This window comes from Podarcis pityusensis, assembly GCF_964106645.2.
Source record: "Podarcis pityusensis genome assembly, chromosome: 2".
In the NCBI taxonomy this organism is placed as follows: Eukaryota; Metazoa; Chordata; class Lepidosauria; order Squamata; family Lacertidae; genus Podarcis; species Podarcis pityusensis.
The window spans coordinates 97,779,573-97,802,472 of record NC_138029.1 but is presented as its reverse complement, the minus strand read 5'-3'; the positions used below and the strand labels follow the sequence as shown (position 1 = coordinate 97,802,472).

At 40.7% G+C, this 22,900-nt stretch overlaps 1 protein-coding gene across 17 annotated transcripts in view; it reads right to left on the bottom strand.

Moving 5' to 3' along the window:
• FOXP1 (forkhead box P1) overlaps nt 1-22,900 on the bottom strand; it is a 539,690-nt gene that overhangs the window by 204,365 nt on the left and 312,425 nt on the right. The window contains exon 2 of one of the 17 annotated variants that reach the window (XM_080995722.1): nt 11,892-11,970. The exons of the other annotated variants lie outside the window; for them this stretch is intronic. Coding sequence (XP_080851848.1) covers nt 11,892-11,924 — 33 coding nt within the window. The 5' untranslated portion in view covers nt 11,925-11,970. The remainder of the gene's footprint in view (nt 1-11,891; nt 11,971-22,900) is intronic. 17 annotated transcript variants of the gene reach the window in all.

Below are 22,900 nucleotides of genomic sequence, written 5' to 3'. Positions count from 1 at the left end.
CTTCAATAATGCCCTTTTAAATGAATAACTGTTAAATTAATATATCTGCTAAAGGAATCAATTTTTGTGCACTCCAAGGTTATGTGTTTAACAGACTTCGATAATTCAATGAAAAATTGAGCTGGTAATGATTTGCAGGCTAAATGAATGTTAAATACTTCAAAGGATTGGACAAACAAGTAGGCAGCAACATTTTTATGGGTTCACTTCCTTCAAGGGAACTTAAAGAGCCTGCCTTTTTATTGCTGCGAATTCTAGACACCTTTTTTTACCCCTCAGCATCTGTTTGAAATATGGAGTAGACAATTGGTTTTTTGGCTCTGACTCAGGTGGTTGAAATACAGGACAAACAGACTACTGTATATAAGCTTTCCTCCAGCAATGAAATTTTTTATTAACTCTCTTGCATAGCAAACTCTGCTGCCTAGCTTCCAATCCCTACAGAATCATCAAGGAATGTGGCTAGTTATTAATTCTGGTGGTCAAGCACAGGGTGGATATGTTGAGACTTGTCTGCAATATGTAACCTCACATTTCAAAGAGCTACAGAGGAATAGGGGAAAAAATAAATGAATTCTGATTCAGTCATCATTCACATGTGTAGAATTCAAAACTAAATACTAGCTATGTACATAAATATGTCACTCTTCTCAAGAACTTCTAGCCAAGGAAAACAAATCCCAGAGTGGAGGGGTGCAGAATGATCATTAAAAGTCTTAACTTTGCCTAACCTTCAAGCTGTTTCCAGTTTACAGCAGCAGTATTTAAAAAGGTGAACTTGATAACTGTCACAGCAATACTAACCCAAAGTCACCTGGCCTCAGGGACAATGGAACCACCACCACATCCAAACTGCTCTTAGTTCCTAGCAGTGTGGAACCTGGTGGCGGTTCTTTCCTTTTTTTGCTACACAAGCTCACAATAATGGACCAGCTAGTGGATCCTTAGCCAGTCCTGCTCTGCCCCTGAAATGCCCGGTTTGGGGGGGTCTTTCACCAACTTCTGCTAGTGGGAACACGACCAGCAATACCTCTTCAAACGTCTGCACCTTTAAGCAGGCACTACAGGAGATTCTGTGGTGACTGTGTCCCCACCAATGGTAGAGTCTAACCCCCTTCTCAGAGCACAGATCAGGGATTAGGATTACTAAAGAATGTGAGGAAGGAAAACAAGGATAAATATACAATAAAAATAATATAATCATCCTTCCAAAATATGTTCGAAAATTGTTCATATGACAAAGGCTTCAAAAGTTCAGGTGTAACCCACCAACCACATGCCATCAGCAATGAAAAACCATTGTGCATTTTAATGCATCAGAAACATGAACACTCTACACTTTCTTCCAAAGTTCCTGATCACCATGTAAGGTGCTGCACACTGAAAATTTGCATGGGTGTAGTTCCTCTCAAATGCATAGGATGGAACAGAAGAAGGTGTTGCCCTGTGATGGTTTTCCTCTGAAGATAACTAAATGCCTGAAGATAACTAAATGCAGATATGATCTTGATAATTTTAATTGAGATTTTGCCCCAATGAACCATGAAGGATTATTGGGGATGACTAATGGGCCAAATGTGGCCTAAAGGATGGACATTCCCCATCCTTGCTCTAGAAGATGATCTCTGTCAGGAGCTAGATAGGATGTGTCTTTTGTCTGTTCCTCTCCTTTTGGACCACCTTGCTGGGATAGGGCAACCATTTTGTGGTGGCTCTAGTCATTCCTTTTGGGTAGAAGGTGATGCTGGGAGACTCATGGTTTTTTGACCTGCAGGGTGCTGTCTCCTATACTTTTCAACACCTACATGGTTTTTCATCAGAAATCTGACAACAGCTCTATCTATAGCTCTTCCCACTGAAGGCAGACCTAGCAACCAAGATAGAACTGCAGTTCCTGTCAAGGGTTGGATTAGATGACCCTTGGGGTCCCTTCCAACTCTACAATTCTATTATTCTAAGGCTGTCTGAAGATGACTACCGCTGAAACAACATTTGAGCTCTACTCTTAGGGATTCTCCAGCATGAGCCCTGCATGGAGCTGTCCAGGGTAGCATTGATGCCTTGCCTCACCTCTGAACTGCTGAGGTGATTGCTCAAAACAGTACACAATTGTCTTGCAGCTGTGAGGCTGGGAACCTTATGTACTCCCTGCACATTATTGAATCCTGCCTTTCCAGGGCTCTAAAATGTGCAAGGTGCCTCCATGAGTTCAGAAGTCTTCCCACACAGTGCCCATCACAAGCAATGGAAGCAACGCAGGGTGGGGGGAAACAGAAGTAGCATGTTCATCTCTGCTGCCTTCCCCACCCAAATGTGTTAACTCTACACTTTCAGATAACTCACAAATAGGGTTTTTGTGGAAGTAAGAAACATTTATTTAAATTTCTATATATAAGTGGAAAATTATTTCACAGTGTTAAACTAAAAATATGTTTTTCTACATAGCACTTTTCCATCACAGTGATCAAACAATGCCATTAGAGTAATATAAATCGTATTTACACAAGTGTTATCGTTTCCAGAGTCCCACACCCCTTAGACTTACGGCAGCTGCTCCTGGACTCCTACCTCCCCTTCACTGTCTTCCCATCATACCCTGCTCATCACAGGGGAAATAAAACAACAAAGCCTCTGCCTCCTTCCCCATTTTCTTGATTCTCTCAGAGGCTTATAAGCCAACAGAGGAGGCTAGAAGTTTGCAACCTCTCATCAGCCCCATCCTTACCCAACTGCAGTCTATCTGGTGGGTTGGCCCACTTGTGAGCAAGCAGGTGGTCTAGCAGCTTTCCCCCTCACAACTGGTTCACACAGCAACCCTCAAATCACTGATTCTGAAGCATTTTCACTGACTTTAAGACTACAAAATTTATAGGTGCTACTTTCAAGACCCATGTGCCAGAGTAGATCTACGGATAAGAGAGAATGAAGCTGAATATACTTGGGAGTAAGCCCCCAATGAAATCAGTTTGACTTACTTCTGAATAGGCATCATAGGAATGAGCTGTTAGGCACTAAAAATTACATGAAAATTAAATTACAGTTGCTCTTCGGAAAAGTCCCATACAACAGGCTCCAAATAGCCCACAAAATGAAATCATTCTTCGGCAAAGGTTGCAACCACAGTATACACAGGCCCGTGGGAATGTCATGAAGACTGTGGGATTGGATCTTTAGTTGCTAAAGAGACATCTTCCTTCCTCAATGCATTTTAATCAGGCAAATGTTTTGCCTGCTTTTATAAGGTTTCGACTGAAGAATATTTTATAAAAACCAAAGGCCTACCTACAGCGCTGCTTTGCACTGCCAAAAGCCAATTATGTTAACACAAATAAAACTAAACAAACAAAGTCTCTCAGTGTCTCTCTTAACTTCTGGACTGCTTTCCCCAGGAATAAAACAACTCTGCCAAAGACAGTGTGTAAGCAGGCAAGAAAGTACATAAATTAATGGCTAGGTCCTACTCAGGCTGGTAAAATTTCCAGTGGCAGGTCCCAAACCTGTATAAACCTCATTTCCATCACAGTTCTGCCCAAGGACAAGAAGGACTGTATGGTACAATGGACAGTATGTTGTGTTTGGGATAGAAGACTCCATTTTAATTCATAATTTGGTCATGAAGCTCACTAGATGCTTCTAGGCATGACACCAACTTTCAAACTAAGGTTATTCTAATTATACTGAAATAGGCTATTAAAAGAAATAGAGCAATAATTTCAGTTCTTTAGAAGCAATATTTAATGTTGATTTTCCAATATACCATATCCCCTCCAAACTCAATAATAGCTTACACCAGGGTACATAAAGTCAAGCAGTGGTGAACAGACACTTTTAATATAGCCATCTTTTATACTGGGCATACATTGCAACAGGCCTTATCACCTTATAATACTTAAAACTTTTTGTCATTATTCTATCACTTTAAACTTCTAAAAGATTACAAACTAATTATTAGTAACGCTCTGTAAAATAAGTCATCACTACATCAGCATATACAGTGGTACCTTGGGTTACATACGCTTCAGGTTACATACACTTCAGGTTACAGACACTGCTAACCCAGAAATAGTACCTCGGGTTAAGAACTTTGCTTCAGGATGAGAACAGAAATCGTGCTCCAGCGGCGCAGCAGCAGCAGGAGGCCCCATTAGCTAAAGTGATGCTTCAGGTTAAGAACAGTTTCAGGTTAAGAACGGACCTCCGGAACGAATTAAGTACTTAACCCGAGGTACCACTGTACTAAAACTGTGCATTTCTAAATGTATTCTCCAAAATTAATATCCAATTTTGCTACTCAAAACACCACCAAGTTTCTCTTTATTTCTGCTTTCTGCCTAACTAGGAACCAATGTTTCCCTTCAGGCATGAAACAAACCTAAAAACAAAACCTGGGATCAGCCATTTGTCTCAGATCCATGTAATCTGACACCTGCAAGTATCTAACAGAGTCTAAGGGAAATCGCCTCCCCAAGTTGGTGGGCCTTTGTTGGGCAATTCTGCAGGCCAGGCACTCATGGCAGCCACAGCAGAATGTGAGGTGGTAGGACATTCAGGCCTGATCCCTGTGCCAGTTACAAGTTGGCACCCTGACTGGGCCCAGATGAGGCCTGGAGCCCTCACAAATACTTTATTATGGGCAATGTGCTGGGAAAGTCACCTTGGTTTTCCTGGGGCACCTTCACCCCAGGAACAAGCTAAAAATGAAATGCCTAACCCAGGTTGAACATGCAATTAATAATGTCTGCAATATGGGCAGATAGGGAATGAGAACGAGCTGTTTGCTTTATGTAGGTCCAAAAGGTGTACTGATTGTTCCATTTAAGAGTTGTTGCTGCATTACAACTTCTGTCAGTCCAAGGAATGATGAGAGGTGTAGTGCCACAACATCTCGAGGGCCACAGGTTCACCATCACTGGTCTAAGGCACAGCTGGGCAAGGTGCAAGTGGCCCAGTCCAGTACAGCATGGGCCTAGTTCCAGAGACATCTCTCAAAAATCAGAGAGACAGTTCAGTATAGAAAGGAAACTGGTTCACTTCAAAAATGCTGTGAATGTAGCGTATCTTGATTTCAGCAGGGCTTTTCACAAACTCACCCAAGATATTCTTGCACAGAAGTTGGTAACCTGTGGGCTGGATGAGGTGTTAGGTGGATTTGTAGCTGGTTGGCTGACCAAACACAAAGAGATCTTATTAATAGTTCCTCATCATCCTGGAAAAAAGTGACAAGTAGAGTGCTGCAGGGTTCTGTACAGAGCCTATTGATGTTCAGTGTCTTTATAAACAACTTGGACAAATGAATTAAGGGGATGCTTATTAAATTCATAGATGAAAACAAATTGGAAGGTGTAGCTAATGCTGCAGAAGACAGAATTGGGATTCAAGATGACCTCAACAGATTAGAGAACTGGGTCCAAACTAACAAAATGAATTTCAATAGGGTCAAAATGTCAGGTTCTACACATGCAGCTACATAAATACAAGATGAGGGTTACCAGGCTTGCCAGTACTACGAGTGAAAAGGGTCTAGGGGTCTAAGTAGACCACAAGCTTAACATGAGCCAACAATGTGATGCAGCAACAAAAAAAGCTAATACTATTCTAGCCTGCATCAACGGAAGTATAGTATCCAGATCAAGGGAAGTAATAGCTCCACTCTATTCTGCCTTGGTCAGATTACACTTGGAAGATTGTGTCCAGTTCTTGGTAGCACAATTTAAGAGGAATATTGACAAGCTGGAATGCGTGCAGAGGAGGGCAACCCAGATAGATCATCAAGGGTCTGGAAACCAAACGTTATGAGGAACGGTCAAAGGAACTAGGTATGTTTAGCCTGGAAAAGGCGACAGAGATATGATAGCCATCTACAAATATCTTAAGGGCTGTCACATGTAAGATGGAGCAAGCTTGTTTTCTCCTGCTCTGGAGGATAGGACTCGAACAAATGGCCTCAAGTCGCAAGAAAGGAGATCCCAACTAAACATCAAGAAGAACTTTTTGACAGTAAGAGCTGTTCGACAGCGCAATGGTCTCCCTCGGGAGGTTGTGGACTCTTCTTCATTGGAGGTTTGTAAGCAGAGGTTGGTTAGCCATTTGTCATTGATGCTTTAACTGAGATTCCTGCATTGCAGGAGGTTGGACTGGATGACCCATGGGGTCCCTTTCAATTCTATGATTCTATGAAAATTACAACTATGGGGGAAATGGGGAAGCAATAATGGGTCTGCATAATGAGATACTGACAAAGCATAATGAGTCTGTAGAGCAACTATTCTGGCTGGCAAGCTGCTTAGAGCGAGGAACTAAGCCTGAGGCTGGAATGATCCGAATCCAGCAAGGTTCCGAACTATCTGATCCAGCTGGGCTGGCAAGTTGCAGAACAACTTCCAGAACACCTCTGCAGAGCAGCAGGAACCAGGTCCTCAGCACTCTGTGCTCTGAATCACAAAGAGGGGCATTGATCCTGTTGCATGATACCCTGGTTTGAGCCTTCTGGTAGCAGGTCTCTGTGAAAGTCATGTCTTTTAGTAAAACTTGACCTTCCTCAGATACTGCACTAGGCTTTCTAGATATGGAGCTATAATCCCTTCATTCCAATGAACCACTGAAGACCTAAGCACCACTCATCCTACCCACCCCAACCCTAGGCCCAATTCATCTGGGACAGAACAAAGCATTTGTGTGGCAGACTGCACAGCAGGTAGGTTTTGTGAAAATATTTTATGGACAAATGGGGCGGGAAATGCAACCTTAAGTATCACATCCCTAAAAGGTTAAAACACAATTTTAATATTGCTATTCATCCAAAACATCCCACATATTAAAAAGTCTCCAGCACTGTAACTTTTGCTGATCAAAAGCATGAACTTAAGCTACAGAAGGCACAAAATAACCCCAGAGCCTATTTCATCACTGTGGCACTAATTCCAGTTTTACACTGAGAGAAATCCATTCAGCTGAAACCTTGATCCCAACAGAGTAACACTAGTAGCGGCTGGGGGTTGGGAAGGAGGAGGGAGGAAAGAAGGAACTGATCAGACCTCTGGCAGCTATTCAGGAATTAGTATAATGTCCACTGTTGCTCATGTATGAACACACACAATGAATTTCTGTTCCCTCCATCATTGGTAAGTTTCTGGCTATCATTGACAAATGCATATATTCCCCCATCATGCTTTAGTGTGTTTTTCAGCCCCACGTTGCCCTCACTTTTGATTGTGTAGATGAAGTTGAAGTGCACAGGGTATTTACTGATCCAGTTATCTTGTTCTGTGACAGGCAGAATCAATCAATCAAGAGGCCAGCTTTGTGCTTGCATATTCCAGGCACATCTCCGCACTTCAGGATACAAGATCACAGTGTTATCCAGCCAAATTTGATCAACAAATGCAGTTCCCCTGTGCCACAGCAATCTCAGATGAAGATGTTATTATGTGGAACTGAGCAAAGTGATAAAGACAGTGCAGAGAAAGAAAGGAGGGGTGCAGCTGGGCTGTTCTAACTGCCTTGGATGCATTTGTTGTGTGAGCGTGCTGAAAACATCCTTTTTCTTCATTTCCCCCCCCCCCAAAAAAAAGGTTTATTTAAAAAAATAAAAGTCTGCTGTATCTGTATGTGTCTTCTTTTTCACAAACCTAAAAAAATAAGACCTCTCAGGAAATAGCATATATTAAAAAGGGAAATCTTGGTATTTATCTTCCACCAATTAATATTATATTTCTGTGGTGAGTGCATGTACCACATCTGCAAACTGTTGCACATTTATGGCATGCCACACCCTTATTATAAAAATTGTCTGGAGGGCAAAAATACATTTTACCTTATAACTCTGAGCAGACAGTCACACAGGACCCACTCCCCGCCCCCACAACAAGCTTCCACCTGGTTGCGACATGATGCATGCAACTGTGTCAGTATTTAAGTGCATTTCAAGCAAAAAATGTACACCAGGATTTTATTTTGCCAATAGCTTTCTACTGCCCTGCAGTTATTTTACATTATTTAATCCAAAATACCATCTTTTTGAATCCACCTTTCTTTTGCTTTTTAAATCTTTAATGGGAGCCGTTGGCAGTCCAGGGGTACAATTATTAGATATCTACAGAAAGAAATTGAAAAATTAATAATACTTTCCTGTTCTGTACTACATATAAAATTATCTAGTCTTAGTGGAATTCTATAGATTGAAACAGGCACACCCCCCCACCATGGTTTAAAAAATAAGATAAAAACCTTAGCCTGAATTAATACAGCCTACATTTAAATCTTTGCAGTCATCAGTTTTAAGTAAAGCTTGGGGGATACTGTATTATGTTTTCAACTCAGAAATTTATTTTAAATCATTTTTAATTAAAGGACATTTATTAAGGCAGCTTATGCTACCTACAGCCTAAAAGCCCAGGTAAAAGTCCCATAAACTAATCATACTAATGATATTAAAATTGTTTATTGCCTTTTTATGGGTTTTCCTACTTAAGTTACCATTTTTCACTACTATATGCAAAACGTGTGACATCATCCATATCAGTTTATTAGGGAGAGTGATATATGTTTTCATCTGACCTTTGTCTAAATAGCCCCTAGCTGTGGCTGGGGAGGGGGAAGCCCCAGAGTAGTCTATCAGCAAGGGAGCCATATAAAAACAGCTACATCTATTAATGTTTGTTTTCCTTTCACTATTATTAAACTCAAAAGCCAAATCCAACTGGAAAAACGATGCCATTTGAGTTCCCTTGTCATCATGTGATAAGTATGAGAAATGTATGTGCAATAGCCAAATGGCCAATAGACAAAACACCCACTCCAAGTGACGTACTGTTTTCCATACAGCACAGACAAAATCAAAACAACGGAGCTGCTGCAAACAAAAACAAAATCACATTTCCCATAAGCATTCCAGACAGAGCAGTTGTTTTTTTACAGGAAAAGAAGCTGGGAAGGAAACCAGAATATGAGAGAGAGAGAGAGAGAGAGAGAGAGAGAGAGAGTCCATACCTCTCCTCCACAAGACAGAACTTTTAAGCAAGCAGGGTTTACACGTTTTGTTCTGAAACACACAACAGTTAACAGCTGCATATGTATTCAGTAATTTCAGCGTCTTGTACCCAGACCAGTTAAAAAGATTCAACAACTGGGTCCAGTTTCAATCTGCTTTCTCTGGCATAATGCCAGTAGCCGCTTTGGTGACAAAACCCAGGTTTTACATCAGTATACATGAGGTCAGAACCTGGCCCCTCAATTTCAAATGAAAAGTGAAATCCAGCCCAAGGGACTGGTCCCATTCACAAAAAAACAGTAAGGTCGCAGGTTAGGGAGCAAAAGTGTGAGTTGGTTTTTGTTTTGTTTTTTGCAAAAAGTAATGGAATGGGAACAATTAGATTGGAAATTTCGGTGCTGTGTGTTTCAAATAGAATTTCAAAAAAGGAGAAATACTTCAAATGGCTCCTTTGGCCATCTGTAGTGTGCCCGGTTAAAAACTGCCACTTGAGAAAATGGGTCTGTGTTATCTTTTTAAAAAATAAATTAAAATAGTAATAATATGACAGACTGCCGTTGGTGTAACTCCGTTAACATATCTGCCTCTGTAAAGTTATGGTATCTGTGCTTAGCTGAGATACCTGGCAATAAATTGTGGCAGCATGGCGAGTATCAACAGCTGCATTTTGCTATTTTAGCTGAGCAGCATAGAGTATCTCCATCAGAGTGAATTCTTGTCAGCTGCGCTCTTTGCTAACACAATTCCTATGTTTTGCCTGGCAGTAAATGGACGCTTCTGCCCCAGCATCATCTAAACAACTCTGTTAACATTTGCCCTCAAGCGTCTCTCTCTTTGTCCAGTCCCTGTCTTCTAACAGATGTCATCCAAGTCTAATCAAGCATAAAATGGTCATAAATATTTCTTTCTGGTAGATTTCACATTCGCATTTCATGCAGGGACATGATATTTTTCTGCTACCTCCAGGGAGTACCTAATGCAAAAACCAGTTACTTACATTCAAGGCTCATGTTCCTTTACTAAAATGCAGCACATGTTCTCAGTTCAGAGACATAAAACACAACACACACACACACAAGACTTTATCTTCTTTTGTTTAACTGCCCCCCTTAAATGATGCACACCACAGTTTACACTAAGATATACCATCGCTTCCTGTTTAATGTGAAATCCCCAAAGCCGTAATATACTAGTCTTATGGAATTAAATGCAGTTGAAATACCTTAATTATTGCCCAAAAGAGATTTAGCTCCTAGATACTTAATTGAACTAACAAGCTATTTAACAAATGTGTGAGATAAGAAAGGCAGCTTTCTATTTTGGCTGATTTTATGCACAATTTTACAACCTACTTCATCATATTTAGTTAAAACAATAAAATGAACCTAGGGTATAAATTTGAGGTTCATGCCTATTTAGCAGATGAAAAAAGGAGAAAGATAAGTGTAAGACAACTGATTTCCAGCACTTAAACTTTAATCATTCATAGAGAAACTACGTAGGCTAATTAATTCTGTCTACTTAATGAAAGAAACCACAGCGAAATCATATTCCTTTCTGGCAAACTTCATAGTTAACATGTCAGAATGTAAAATAAAACCAACCTGAGATTATTTTCAAAGCCATATGTCTATTTGTTACTCTTTTCTACCCCCTCCACTGTTCTGTTTGTCAAAACAGAAATCTTATACAGCTATTTAAAACAAACCACAAACGCTTAATGATACAGATCACAACAGCGAAGCTTCTCTTCGCTTCTCTTCTCCCCATCCCCCCACCTCCCATTTCTCTGTTGAGCCTAATATTTGATTACTGTTAGTCAAATCAAGCTTTCAGGCAAATAATCTCCATTTTTTAAGTTAATGAGATGTGGTCATGTCGACAACAGCTTGCAGAAACTTTTGATTCCTGCAGGCTGTGCTGGCCTCTTCTACAGCAACTACTACTGTTTGAACGAGTCACATTTGCCAAAATGACTGATATAGACAAGTGCACATTTAAAAGAGGCACTAATTAAAAAAATACCCACTGGTGTCAGTTTAAATACCATGAGAATAAACTGTTATAGTAGCTTGGCTACCATCTCATGGCTTTCTCAGAGCACCTTTAATTCCAACTGAATGGAATTTTCATTGCAAATATACTCTTTGCATAAGAACACATTTTTCCCTCCCCATCGTGGAGGAATTAAGGGTTTTGATATAATTAAACAAATTATGCTAATATTTGTTTCACATAAGCTATTAAGCAAGCCCCCCAGAACAAGTCCTAATTGAGAAAGCTCCAAAGAGCCATACTGCTGAGATAAGCAGCAAATTTATACTGTTGATTTTAGAGCACCCATTTACAACTTATTTCTTTACTGGAACTCTGTCCTTTCTATAAGACCCCCAGCTATACTGAATATCACTGAAACAATTTTCATAACTCCTATTGGCCACAGTCAAATGTGCCCCACCCCACCAGTCCAAATGAATAGATAAGAGACCTGGAAAGAACTTTTTCCAAATTCTTTTGACTTCTCAAAAGGTTTTCTGTTTTGGCAGGGAATTCAAACAGCACAGCTGTTCCGTAGCGTAAGCTGATGCGATACCAAAAAGGGGGGGAGGGAACGGTCGGTGCTGAGAGGGTTATATCCATTTAAGGGGTTAAATATGCAATTACCGCTGACTAAAACCAGAGAGACATATAGATAAACAGAAGAAATGAAGTCCCCAGGTTCCATTCAGAAGCCTTCATCACATTACTACCAGACAGAAAACTCTTTAAGTACCATTTTCAGATGTTAAATCATTGTTCTTGCAGCACATATTCTCGCTATTCCTGGGGGAACAATATCTGAAGACAGCGTGCTAACAAATGCAATCCAGTAAACAGGCATTTTCTCTCTTGTTGTTAGTACCTTTGTGTTCCAGCTCCCAGCTCTGTCATCCATGCCTTCTCTCTGCTTTGAAGTTAAAGTACTGAATGAGCGTTGTCATCTATTATCCAGAGTGTGCATGTAGATTATAAATAAGAAATAAAAGTGACTTTCAGTACACTGCTTTTGCATTAGCAAGTTGCCTTCTCTGTTACCTCCTCTGTCCTTCATACTGCACTACCAACATTATATTAGAATCCAACTTCATCTCCTGCAGACTGAAAGGAACACCCTAGAAAAAATATGCGCACAGCAGACACACAAGTTTTATTGCAACAAACAAATCCTGCCTTTTAAACAGGCCTTCAATTTAGCTTTAAATATAAATATTTAGGCCTTGTTTGCAAAGGTCCCTTGGGCCCATCTGAGACTGAAGTGGGTAGGGCTGGCTGAGAGGCGTAAGATGGGCCAAGGGAGAGTTGAGCTTGGGAAATGTAACAATTAACTGGGACTAAAATATGGTGCACGAGAGACAGCAGACAAGGAAAGGAGGAATAGGTTGAGGGATTCCAGGGCTTGCAGTACCACTGCTCACAAGTATCAGAGCCCAAACTACCACTTTCAAGTTAATTAAAGGACTCTTCAATTTGCATTCTTGGAATGTGTGTGTGATTGATCAACTATTTATGTTTAAAATCTTGTTTATCTTATTTATATCGAGGCATATGGAATTATGCATGGCAGACTTAATGCACGGCACTGTTTCATATTACTGAAACTAGCCAGATCAATGCTTTTCTCTATATATTAAGGTCAGCTCCTCAACGTTTTGTCACGTTAGCGTGTGACAAAATCCACAAAAGGAGAGGGGTTGGCTTGATCCATAATGGCTGAAGTCACCAGGCACCATTCTCCAGCCCTTTCTTTTTACACCTTTCAAAGTTAACAAGCCATCAGCTAGTTACTAATAACAAAATGTACCATATGGAACCAAATTGTGGCGTCAGCTCTAGTATTCTCATATGTTTTTTTCCAGTCCACTAAAAAAAAGTTCTCCTCTGCAATCAAGTTGCAAGAAAGAAAATTCCAACTAAACATGAGGAAGAACTTTCTGATGGAAAGAGCTGTTCAACAATGGAATGGTCTCCCTCAGAGGGTTGTGGACTCTCCTTCCTTGGGGGTTTTTAAGCAGAGGTTGGATGGCCATCTGTCATATACGATCTCGTTGAGATTCTTGCATTACAGGGGATCGGAATAGATGACCCTCAGTGTCCCTTTCAACTCTACAATTATATCAGTAGGACTTACAGGTGAATTTAAACATGGTATTAATCATGTGGAAACTGTAGCTAATAGTCTGAATGTGTGAAACTGCTAACATCAGTAATGCCCTGCTATGCCACCACAGATTACTCCCCCTTACTGTCTCATGCACCTTAGGGAGGTGGCAAGAGACAGCGACCTCTGATTACTCATTATGGGGTGATGGAAGCATTCAGCTTAAATATTTTGACTCGCCCTTATTTAATGAACACAGGATCAGGGTGTAAAGGTTGAATTAAGTACATCAGCACAAATGAAAGCTAAATGGCACATGTGAGAGTTAATCTGACATCTGTTTGGACTTGTTCTTGCCACTCACTAATGTCTGTCATTCAACTTCATTGCAGTAACACTAAGTCGGAGCTTGGAATTTCTATTCATTTACTACACTAAATAATAAATAATAATCCCAGAAAACAAGAGTTATTCTATTTCTTTGTTACACTTTGCCCTGACTCGCAAAATTTCAAACTAGCTATCCTGCCCCAAGATTTACACACCTGTCTTCCAAGGACAAAAAGGGAGGACATGTGGGGTTTATTCCAATTTACTCTCACAACAGCCCTGTGATACAGGTTGGGGTTAGGGATAATGACCTGCTGAAGGTCACCCTCTGAACATCATGGCTAAGTAACACTTTGAACGTAGTTTCCTCAGTCCATCTCTGACACTCAAAACATCTCACCAGAATAGCTCTCATGCGACTGGATTTTCTTGTTGAATGTTCTTCTACGTGGCCCCCTCTCCTGGTGTGCCCCACGGAGGACCTTATGGTCTACAAGTAACAACACCCTGAAGATTCCAGGCCCCAGGGAGATTAGACTGGCCTCGACCAGAGCCAGGGCCTTTTCGGACATAGCCCCAGCCTGGTGGAACGCTCTCTCACAAGAGACCAGGGCCCTGTGAGATTTGACATCCTTCCACAGGGCCTGCAAGATGGAGCTGTTCCGCCAGGCCTTTGGTCAGGGTTCAGTCTGACTCATTTTCTCTTCAGTGGAAGAGTTGGTCCTGGCGAGTATTAACCGCTTTCAATTTTAATCTGAGGATTGTCATTTGTTCAGTTTTCATTTTCATTTATTTGAATTAATTTTGGGATGCATTTTAATCAATTGATTGTTTTCATGCATATCATATCACTTATATGATGTTAGTCGCTCTGAGCCCGGCTCTTGCCGGGGTACAAATAAAAAAATTGTTTATTTATTATTTATAGCATCCACCTGCCATTTTTCTTCATTTAATATTTCCATCCCACTTTCCTTGTTTACTTCTGCAATACAAAAGGTAGTAGCATGCCCAGCCAAGCTTCTTTTTCTTTTTACCACATTTATAATATACATAATGCTATATATTTATTGTTTTGTACATGAAGAATGATGGGTTTGATTCAGTGGGCAGGATCCAGGTAATCTAGTTGTCAGTGACGTATCTGAGATGTTTGCAGGGCAAGGCGGTGGGTGAACTCTGCTCCTCACAGACAAAAGCACACTTGCCCATCGACTTGCTGCTGCTTTCACCCCTGTCTAAGTAAAGGGCAGGCAGAGTCTGCCATATTCTTGCTTGCATTGAGGTAGCATCATTAAAAAGCTGCAAGACTAAGTCTTGGGGAGTGGACCCTTTACCTCCCAGTCTGTACCCTTTTGAGGCTGGGATAGGACTGGTTGTCTGTGTAGAAGAATCAAGAGACACCACTACTGTAAAACATCACATGATTATATTTTTCAACCACGTGATGAGCTTTGAAGAGTTGTGAGTGACTCATGATTATGTGGCACACATATCTTTTTTCAATCTTCAGCTAACATTTGTTGATAGAAATACGGTAGAAAACAGGACAGCTGAGCCCAATCTATTTACAGCACAATCCTCTATGTGTCTATTCAGAAGTATAACCTGAATGGGGCTTAATCCCAGGTAAGTGGTTGAAGGACTGCAGACTTAGAAAATGACAAAATGGTGAATTTTAATGACGACTGATATGTATAATTTTTGTTTTCACTCCATGTAAGGCTTCCATGCTGATCTACATTGCCTTGTCTATGATATTGGGGAGGTTTCCACAGGCATGAACAAAATCAGATGTTCACATAAACAGTAGACCACTAAATGTCATAGCTGACAACAATTTGCAAATTAAAGAACAAAAACTAGATTTTACTGCCTTTGGAGAAAACTTTATATTTTCGCTTGTACTTTATGAATCCTTTAGCATACCTGCAGCAGTACTCAGACACATCTCTAATAGTTTATGCCAAACAACTGTCTTCTCATTCGTGGACTAGCATTCTGGGTAGAAGAAAAACAGCTAGTTAACAAAACATTTGAAAGAATTAAAAGCATCCTCCTCTGTGAGCAAAGAAACATTGCTAATCACTGCTAAGCCTTCATAATCCAGTCTTCACACAAGTTAAAAGTAAAGAACTCTCTGTAAAGTAGCTTCAAAAGGTCTCTGCTAATCAGCAGAACTTGGTGAATAATTCTGTGATAAAAATGGGTGTGTGTGTATTTCATTCTTTATTTTTCTTTCCTATTATGAAAGGAGTTCAAACGTACCATGCAATAGTGAATCCATGTGTCAATCCTCATGCCCGTCAATCAATGACAGCTATTCTGGATGACTTCAGTGGGACTTACACTAAGGTAAGTGTGCAGGATTGCAGCCTTGGGAAAGTGATGTTTGGAAGTCCCAATGGAAGGATTTGATTGTTACTGACCTTATTAGGAAAACATGCCTCTATATAATGCAATTATCAGTGGCATCTGCTCCTTCATCTGAGTTTTAGCTTGCAGGGTTATTTCCCACCCTCATCCCATGTTTGATTTGCACACAATCAGCTCCAAAGAAGGATGCATTTTATTATAATTCAGGGTACATATGGATGCTGCTTCTACTGGATTGAGAGTGATTTTGTGGGTCTACATTCCCTGATACAGTAATTTCCAGATCAGAATACAGCAGAATAGTTCCAGAATTTTAAACAAACAGAATTTTAAGTTACATTTTAAATTACTGTTTGTTTTCTACTTATAAATAAGACAAATACAAAATGTAATAAGTTCACAATTTTCCAAAACCTAGATATTGTTTTTATTTTCATTTTTGTGAAAAGGGTGTTTTACTGCAGAACATTTTTTTTTTGTTAAACTTCTGGTTTTTTTCTTAACTCATCAGCAGAGTGATGAAGTGGGACAGCTTGTACATCACTATGCAGGCTAGTAGTGGTAACAGAGCACTGTATGGCAATGAAAGCAGGATCCTACCCCACTGCTAGCCACCCATCAGCAACAACAGCCCTCTGGTAAGGGTGATGGGTTGTCTGCCTCCCACTCAGTGCCTAGTTAGTGCTGGATTAAATCCTATCCTAGCCCTGTATGTCACTGAGATTCAGAATCAGTGATTTGCATTTATATAGACTAGTGGTGGTCAAACTGGGCCCTCCAGCTGTTTTGGGACTACAATTCCCATCATCCCTGACCACTGGTCCTGTTAGCTAGAGATGATGCGAGTTGTAGTCCAAAAACAGCGGAGGGCCAAGTTTGGCCCCCACTGATATAGACAGATAGCTTCTGAAAACTGAGAATGGTGCATGTGCAGAATCTCTTCTAATAACATTCTAAAATACAGGAGTTCAACTAGAGTGAAACAAAGGGATACTGGAACCCCCTAAACCTTTATAATAATATATCTACCTCTCTATGCACATATTGCGGACGCGGGTGGCGCTGTGGGTTAAACCACAGAGCTTAGGGCTTGCCGATCAGAAGGTCAGTGGTTCGAATCCCCGCAACGGGGTGAGCTCCCATTGCTTGGTCCCTGCTCCTGCCAACCTAGCAGTTTGAAAGAGCAAGTTGATGAATAGGTATCACTCTGGCGGGAAGGTAAAGGGTGTTTCCGTGCGCTGCTCTGGTTCGCCAGAAGTGGCTTAGTCATGCTGGCCACATGACCCAGAAGCTGCACGCTGGCTCCCTCGGCCAGTAAAGTGAGATGAGCACCCAACCCCAGAGTTGTCCGCAACTGGACCTAACAATCAGGGGTTCCTTTACCTGTTTATGCACATATTATAGGCAGGACAATCCTATGGTTCTACAACTCTGGCAGCCTCTACAACACTGGCATATCATAGTTGTCATGCAATGCTTTACAAGCAGAAAAGTCTCGCGCACAACAGCGGCTACAGAAACAACAGTAGCAACACCAACAGGTCCTTGTAGAGACAGACTCCTTTGTAAACCACTGCAACCCACCAACCACAAGTTGCTTGTTGATGATGCTTCCACACTGGCCATGCAACAAAAGCAGTAATAATACCCATACATTCTATGAGCTCATTCACCCAGTACATGCATGGCCATCCCACAAAATAACAACAGACCATCTAGAAGGGACAACAGATCTTTTCTTAGTGTGGACGTATATAGCAAAAAACATTCATCATTTCTCCACGCATTGGCTTGAAAACCACAGCAACAACAAAAGCACGTATCCTGCAAACAACCACCAATTGGGCAAGCAGACAACCAGCCCCAGAAAGAGAATCAAGAAATGCCATTCCAATCAGAACAGGCAGAAGATACATGATGGGGCCTTTGAAATCTCCCAGGGGTCTAGTCAATGGCAAACCACCTCCCCTGCCTTCATGCAGGGCATCCAGGGGGTACAGCCAGATGGGCAGTTACTGAAGGGTCTCAATGTGTGAGTAACTGAAAAAAGGTTGCTGGTGGAAACCCATCACTACACAGACATTACTACAATGCTACATATTCCCCCCTGTTGGAACAGCATTGCACTCCACCATCATAAAAGTGTATGAGAACAAACCTATCCCATCCAGTAAGTCAATGATCCTTAGACAAAGGTTTTAAAAAATACTCAAAATAAACAACTCCATAGCCACCAAATTTTGGGCAAGTTAGGAAACCCAGCTTGTTGAAAGTTGTGGTGGTAGCAAAGTACAACACACTACAGGCTCCTTCAGACAGACCTAGAGTGCAGCCTTGTATATACTAGGGAGTTAGCCCCATCGACAGCAGTGGAAGTCACTTCTGAGTAATTACGTATAGAACTGTGGTCTAAGGGCTGTATCCAACCGCACCCTCCGCCCGAAAAAACCCCACATTGCCTGTATAGGATTAGGGGACAATTTGAAACAGCTGGGGAAGTGGTGTTGGGTCTTCAGGGGTTTGTGAGACTATATGAACACTGCCTTTCTTCCCTGGTCCGCTGAAGGGAGCATCCACTTGATTTAAGAGAGGTACAGAACTGGATCTAACCATGTGCCCCTGTATTTCAAACCCTTACAGTGATTTACATACTATTCAAAGACTCCTAACTGAACATCTGAATTGCCTCCAATGGGAAGCACTGTAGGTGAAGCTTTGCCTGTGCTACCTGATCTTCTGTTTTACACATAAATACGTCAGCTGACACTGCAGCCACTGAGTGATGAACAAGAATGTATGTGAGCAAGCCCTCATGACTGAAAAAGATGTGACTTGGAAAGAAAAGAAAAAAGAAAAGAAAAGAAAAATCACCTGAAGACACCCATAATACATAAATATATATATTTCGCTATTCAACCAGGTTATGAATATTTTTAGTATTTCTTAAAACAGAGAATCATAATGGCTTCAAAATGCACAAAGTAGTGCCACAGATGGTAATGCTCAAATTACATTTACAACGTGAAGCCTGAAAAAAAAAAAAATCTATTTTTGTACGTTTTAATTGACAAGAAATATTTGGTTTACCTGGGCCGTGAAGCATGAAAATGAGCAAGTGTGAATCAAGTTTAAATTTAAAAGCAGTGTGAAATGAGCTATTCATGAGGGCTTCACAATTTACAATTTACAGAGGGAATACTATTTTCTTTTACAGAAACAGAATTTTATGGTTTCTAGTACATATACGCTGACTTACCAAGTGAAGCTGTTCCGAGTGGCAAATAGTCAGGCAGACCCAGCTGTCCACTGGATGTCTGAATAGACTACTGCAATGTTATGTTCACAGACAAAATTCATTTCATTTAGCTCAACTTGGAGCTTAAGCTTTGAAGCTGTCCCACATAGCTATTTGAGCAAAAGCAGCTTCAGGAGGGGGAAAATGGAGTGGAGTGGCAGAGAAAGCAAGGGGTGCTTAATTCTTCCTCTGCAGCTCTGCCTCCCCAACCACTGCTACTGCCCTAGGGTTCCTAAGTTGTATGTAAGGATCCATCAGTCTCAGAGCCACCCACAACTCATCTGTAGTATAGGGCAATAATAACTAATGTTGACTATCTTATCTTAATGTACAGTATATACCAAACGTTTTGAATATACAATATACATACTAGTTAGCTTCTCTTAAGCACTGCACCGATTTTTCAGTGTATGATTCTCAGGAACACAAATGATTTGAAACAACAAAACGTGATATAAAGTATTAAAAATACAGCAGCAGCAGACATGGCGTTGGGGGCACTAAAGAAAAGTATTTTCTTGGCACTGAAATGAGATCAACATCGGTGCTGCACACGTTTCTCTTAGGATAGCATACTAACTGCAAGTTTCCATGATTGATAAAGCCCTCTCTCTTGAGTCACGACCTACCTAACTTCAGATGGAGCAGAGACTCAGGGAAGCACCACTCATGATGAACAATGGGTTTTGGGAGACCTAGGCAGAGAAAAGGGCCATTCAAGCAGGCAGGACCCGGAGTCATTTAGGGCTTTATAGCTAATGAGAGCTGGACCATAAAGAAGGCTGATCGCCGAAGAATTGATGCTTTTGAATTATGGTGCTGGAGGAGACTCTTGAGAGTCCCATGGACTGCAAGAAGATCAAACCTATCCATTCTTAGGGAAATCAGCTCTGAGTGCTCACTGGAAGGACAGATCCTGAATCTGAGGCTCCAATACTTTGGCCACCTCATGAGAAGAGAAGACTCCCTGGAAAAGACCCTGATGTTGGGGAAAGATTGAGGGCACAAGGAGAAGGGGACAACAGAGGACGAGATAGTTGGACGGTGTTCTCGAAGCTATGAACATGAGTTTGACCAAGCTGTGGGAGGCAGTGGAAGACAGGAGTGTTTGGCGTGCTCTGGTCCATGGGGTCACGAAGAGTTGGACACGACTAAATGACTAAACAACAACCACAAGCTAATGAACAGCATACAATGCATCTGAGAATTTACCAGGGCTTAGATGAAACTCTCAATAGTGGGAAGTGTGGGGGTGTTCACCTAACCTTTGTACTACACCAACCTTACTTTCTTCTCCCAGTAATCTGCAACATGACTAACGAGAGGTCAAGGGAGCAACACAGCTCCCCACCCACCCACAAAGTCCACTGCCCAGTTATACTATAGCAGGTATGGGGAAACTGGGAAATTGGCCCAAGCAAGTATGGCCAATGCTCAAGGACAAGGGGAGTTTTAGTCCAGCAACAAGTAGATGGCCACAGGTTCCTGAACTCTGACCTGTAATTTCCATATGACGTGGAAAATGATCTCCTGTAATTATTTAAGATCAAACTGAGCAAACCATTCTGTAATAATATATTTGATGTAACTTAAAAGTACCCCTTCAGTTAACATAGCTTACATTCATGGGTACTCTTTTATGGGCGTAACCTATGATGGGCAGTATCTTTAAATCATTCTTATTTTCATGAGAAAGATGATTGGAAAATGTATATTTTTTAAAAAGGGAAGTGTGGGGGAGGGAAGAATATGCCTATGAAAATGTAGCATAGAAAAAAACCTACAAACCCCTGCATTTTCACCTATTATCAGGAACTTCAAATATAATAAATACTGACAAGCTTTCTTTCACTTCTCTATTACAATCATATTTTCCTTTAATGGTTTAAATTAACTCTTTAAAAGTTTTCACAGTTGTTTTTCTTTCTTTTTAAAGGGGAAATGCATCCTTTGAAAATATTAAATACATGGCTCCAAACACGTGAACACACCTTATACCTACACAGATAAAAATACAAAATGAAAACTCTGTAGCCTCAAGCCTTGATAGTGTCAATGTAGCACAAATAAGATAAAAGGGCATTTTTAAAAAAAAAAATCTACCTAATGGACTGTGTTTTTTACTGAAATAAATCAGAGGTCTTAAAAACAAAAAAAGAGACAAAAACAGTATCTACCTTAATGCGATTTTTAATTTCTGTCATTTTGCTGCTTTTATATTTCTAAGTTCTCTGAGACAGAATCTCTCCTGAGAAGCAAAAGACATTTTACACACATTTTTCTATCTACTGAAAGAGGTATATTGTGCCCTTCAGTGAACATAAAATTGATATTATCATGTCTTAGTTTATATACCACTACTTAACCTTCAGATTAAAAGTTATTAGATTTGAATGACTAAAAAGATATCATGCTACCTTCCATTCAACATCGAGTGATCAGAAAACTTGAGGCGTAAAGGCAAGTGCAGTAAGACTGCTTTGCTGGTACAATTCCCCATCCACTTCCATGTGCCTGTGTTGCCCAAAGGCATGGAAGGGTCTGCTTTGCAAGCGCATAACTGGAAACAATGATGGAAGGAACAAATTCCTTTCTGTTGTCAAAGTGGGTAATGGTTCCCTCTCAAATTATTCACTACCGGAAAAACAATCCCACTCATGAAAACCCAACAATAAAAATATACTCTAGAGCCAGCCCTGAAGAATGTATGGGGAGAGAAGATTCCTTCACATCATCAACAACCATTTCAGTCACAAGCAAAAGTTAGTGAGTGAAAAACGGTCCTCCAATCTATTATTGTGCCCCTAGCACAACAGATTAGGTTACTTAATCTGCCCATAAAAGGGGTGAGTGGAAGGTGATTATTCCACCCCCTTCTCTCCCCTAAAGTTCAGGCAAACCTAAAGAATGGGCTGGGCTTGGGGGGGGAAGGGAGAGATAATGGGAAATCAGACAGAGGCACCTTTTCTGACCATAAACTCTGACAGGAGAGTTCTTTCAAGGGGTAATGCCTAGGGTAGGAGATGGTGTGAAAGTCACCTTCCACCCACCTCCTTCAATGGGCATATATTTGGATCCAGCCCTAAGTCTCTGACTGCCCTCACCTCCAGCAAATAATCCCCAGTCTTAACCATAACTTTGCTGTGCCTTTGACCTCACTTACTACATCAAAAACTTTATCTCCTCCCTACACAATTTGGCAGTGGCTGGGTATGACAAGATATCATGTATCTTGTGAATTAACTTCTTTATTCAAATATATTCTGCAACTTCAAGACTTGAATGTCACTTCTGCAACATTCATGCACATAGAATCCAGATAGTGCTCTTTTTTTGGACAAATTATCCACAGAATGTCCCTGAAATCTATGAATGGGACAGTGTTAAATATTGAACATTACATTCAATAGACTTATGACATGTGCAATGTATACACACAAACTTACTTCCAGCCTTAAAGTTATGGAAAAGTAAGAGTATGCCAGATTATTCATTATTACTTTAGGGGTGTGTCAATGAAACATCATGCACACAACTTCATTTGTATTGTTCTGAACTAAACCATGAATACACATATTGAGGCAGATATTTAACTTAAGTTTTCAAAACAATATGAGTGACTCTTCATAACTACATCAATCTGCAGTTCAAACACAAAACGATGAAAGAAACAGTTTCCTACATGAAGTGTTATTTCTCTGCTTAAACTTTCATCTTGTTCCTCTATGCACTGCTTGCATATGTAACTATTCTATGTTGTCATAAAAGCACT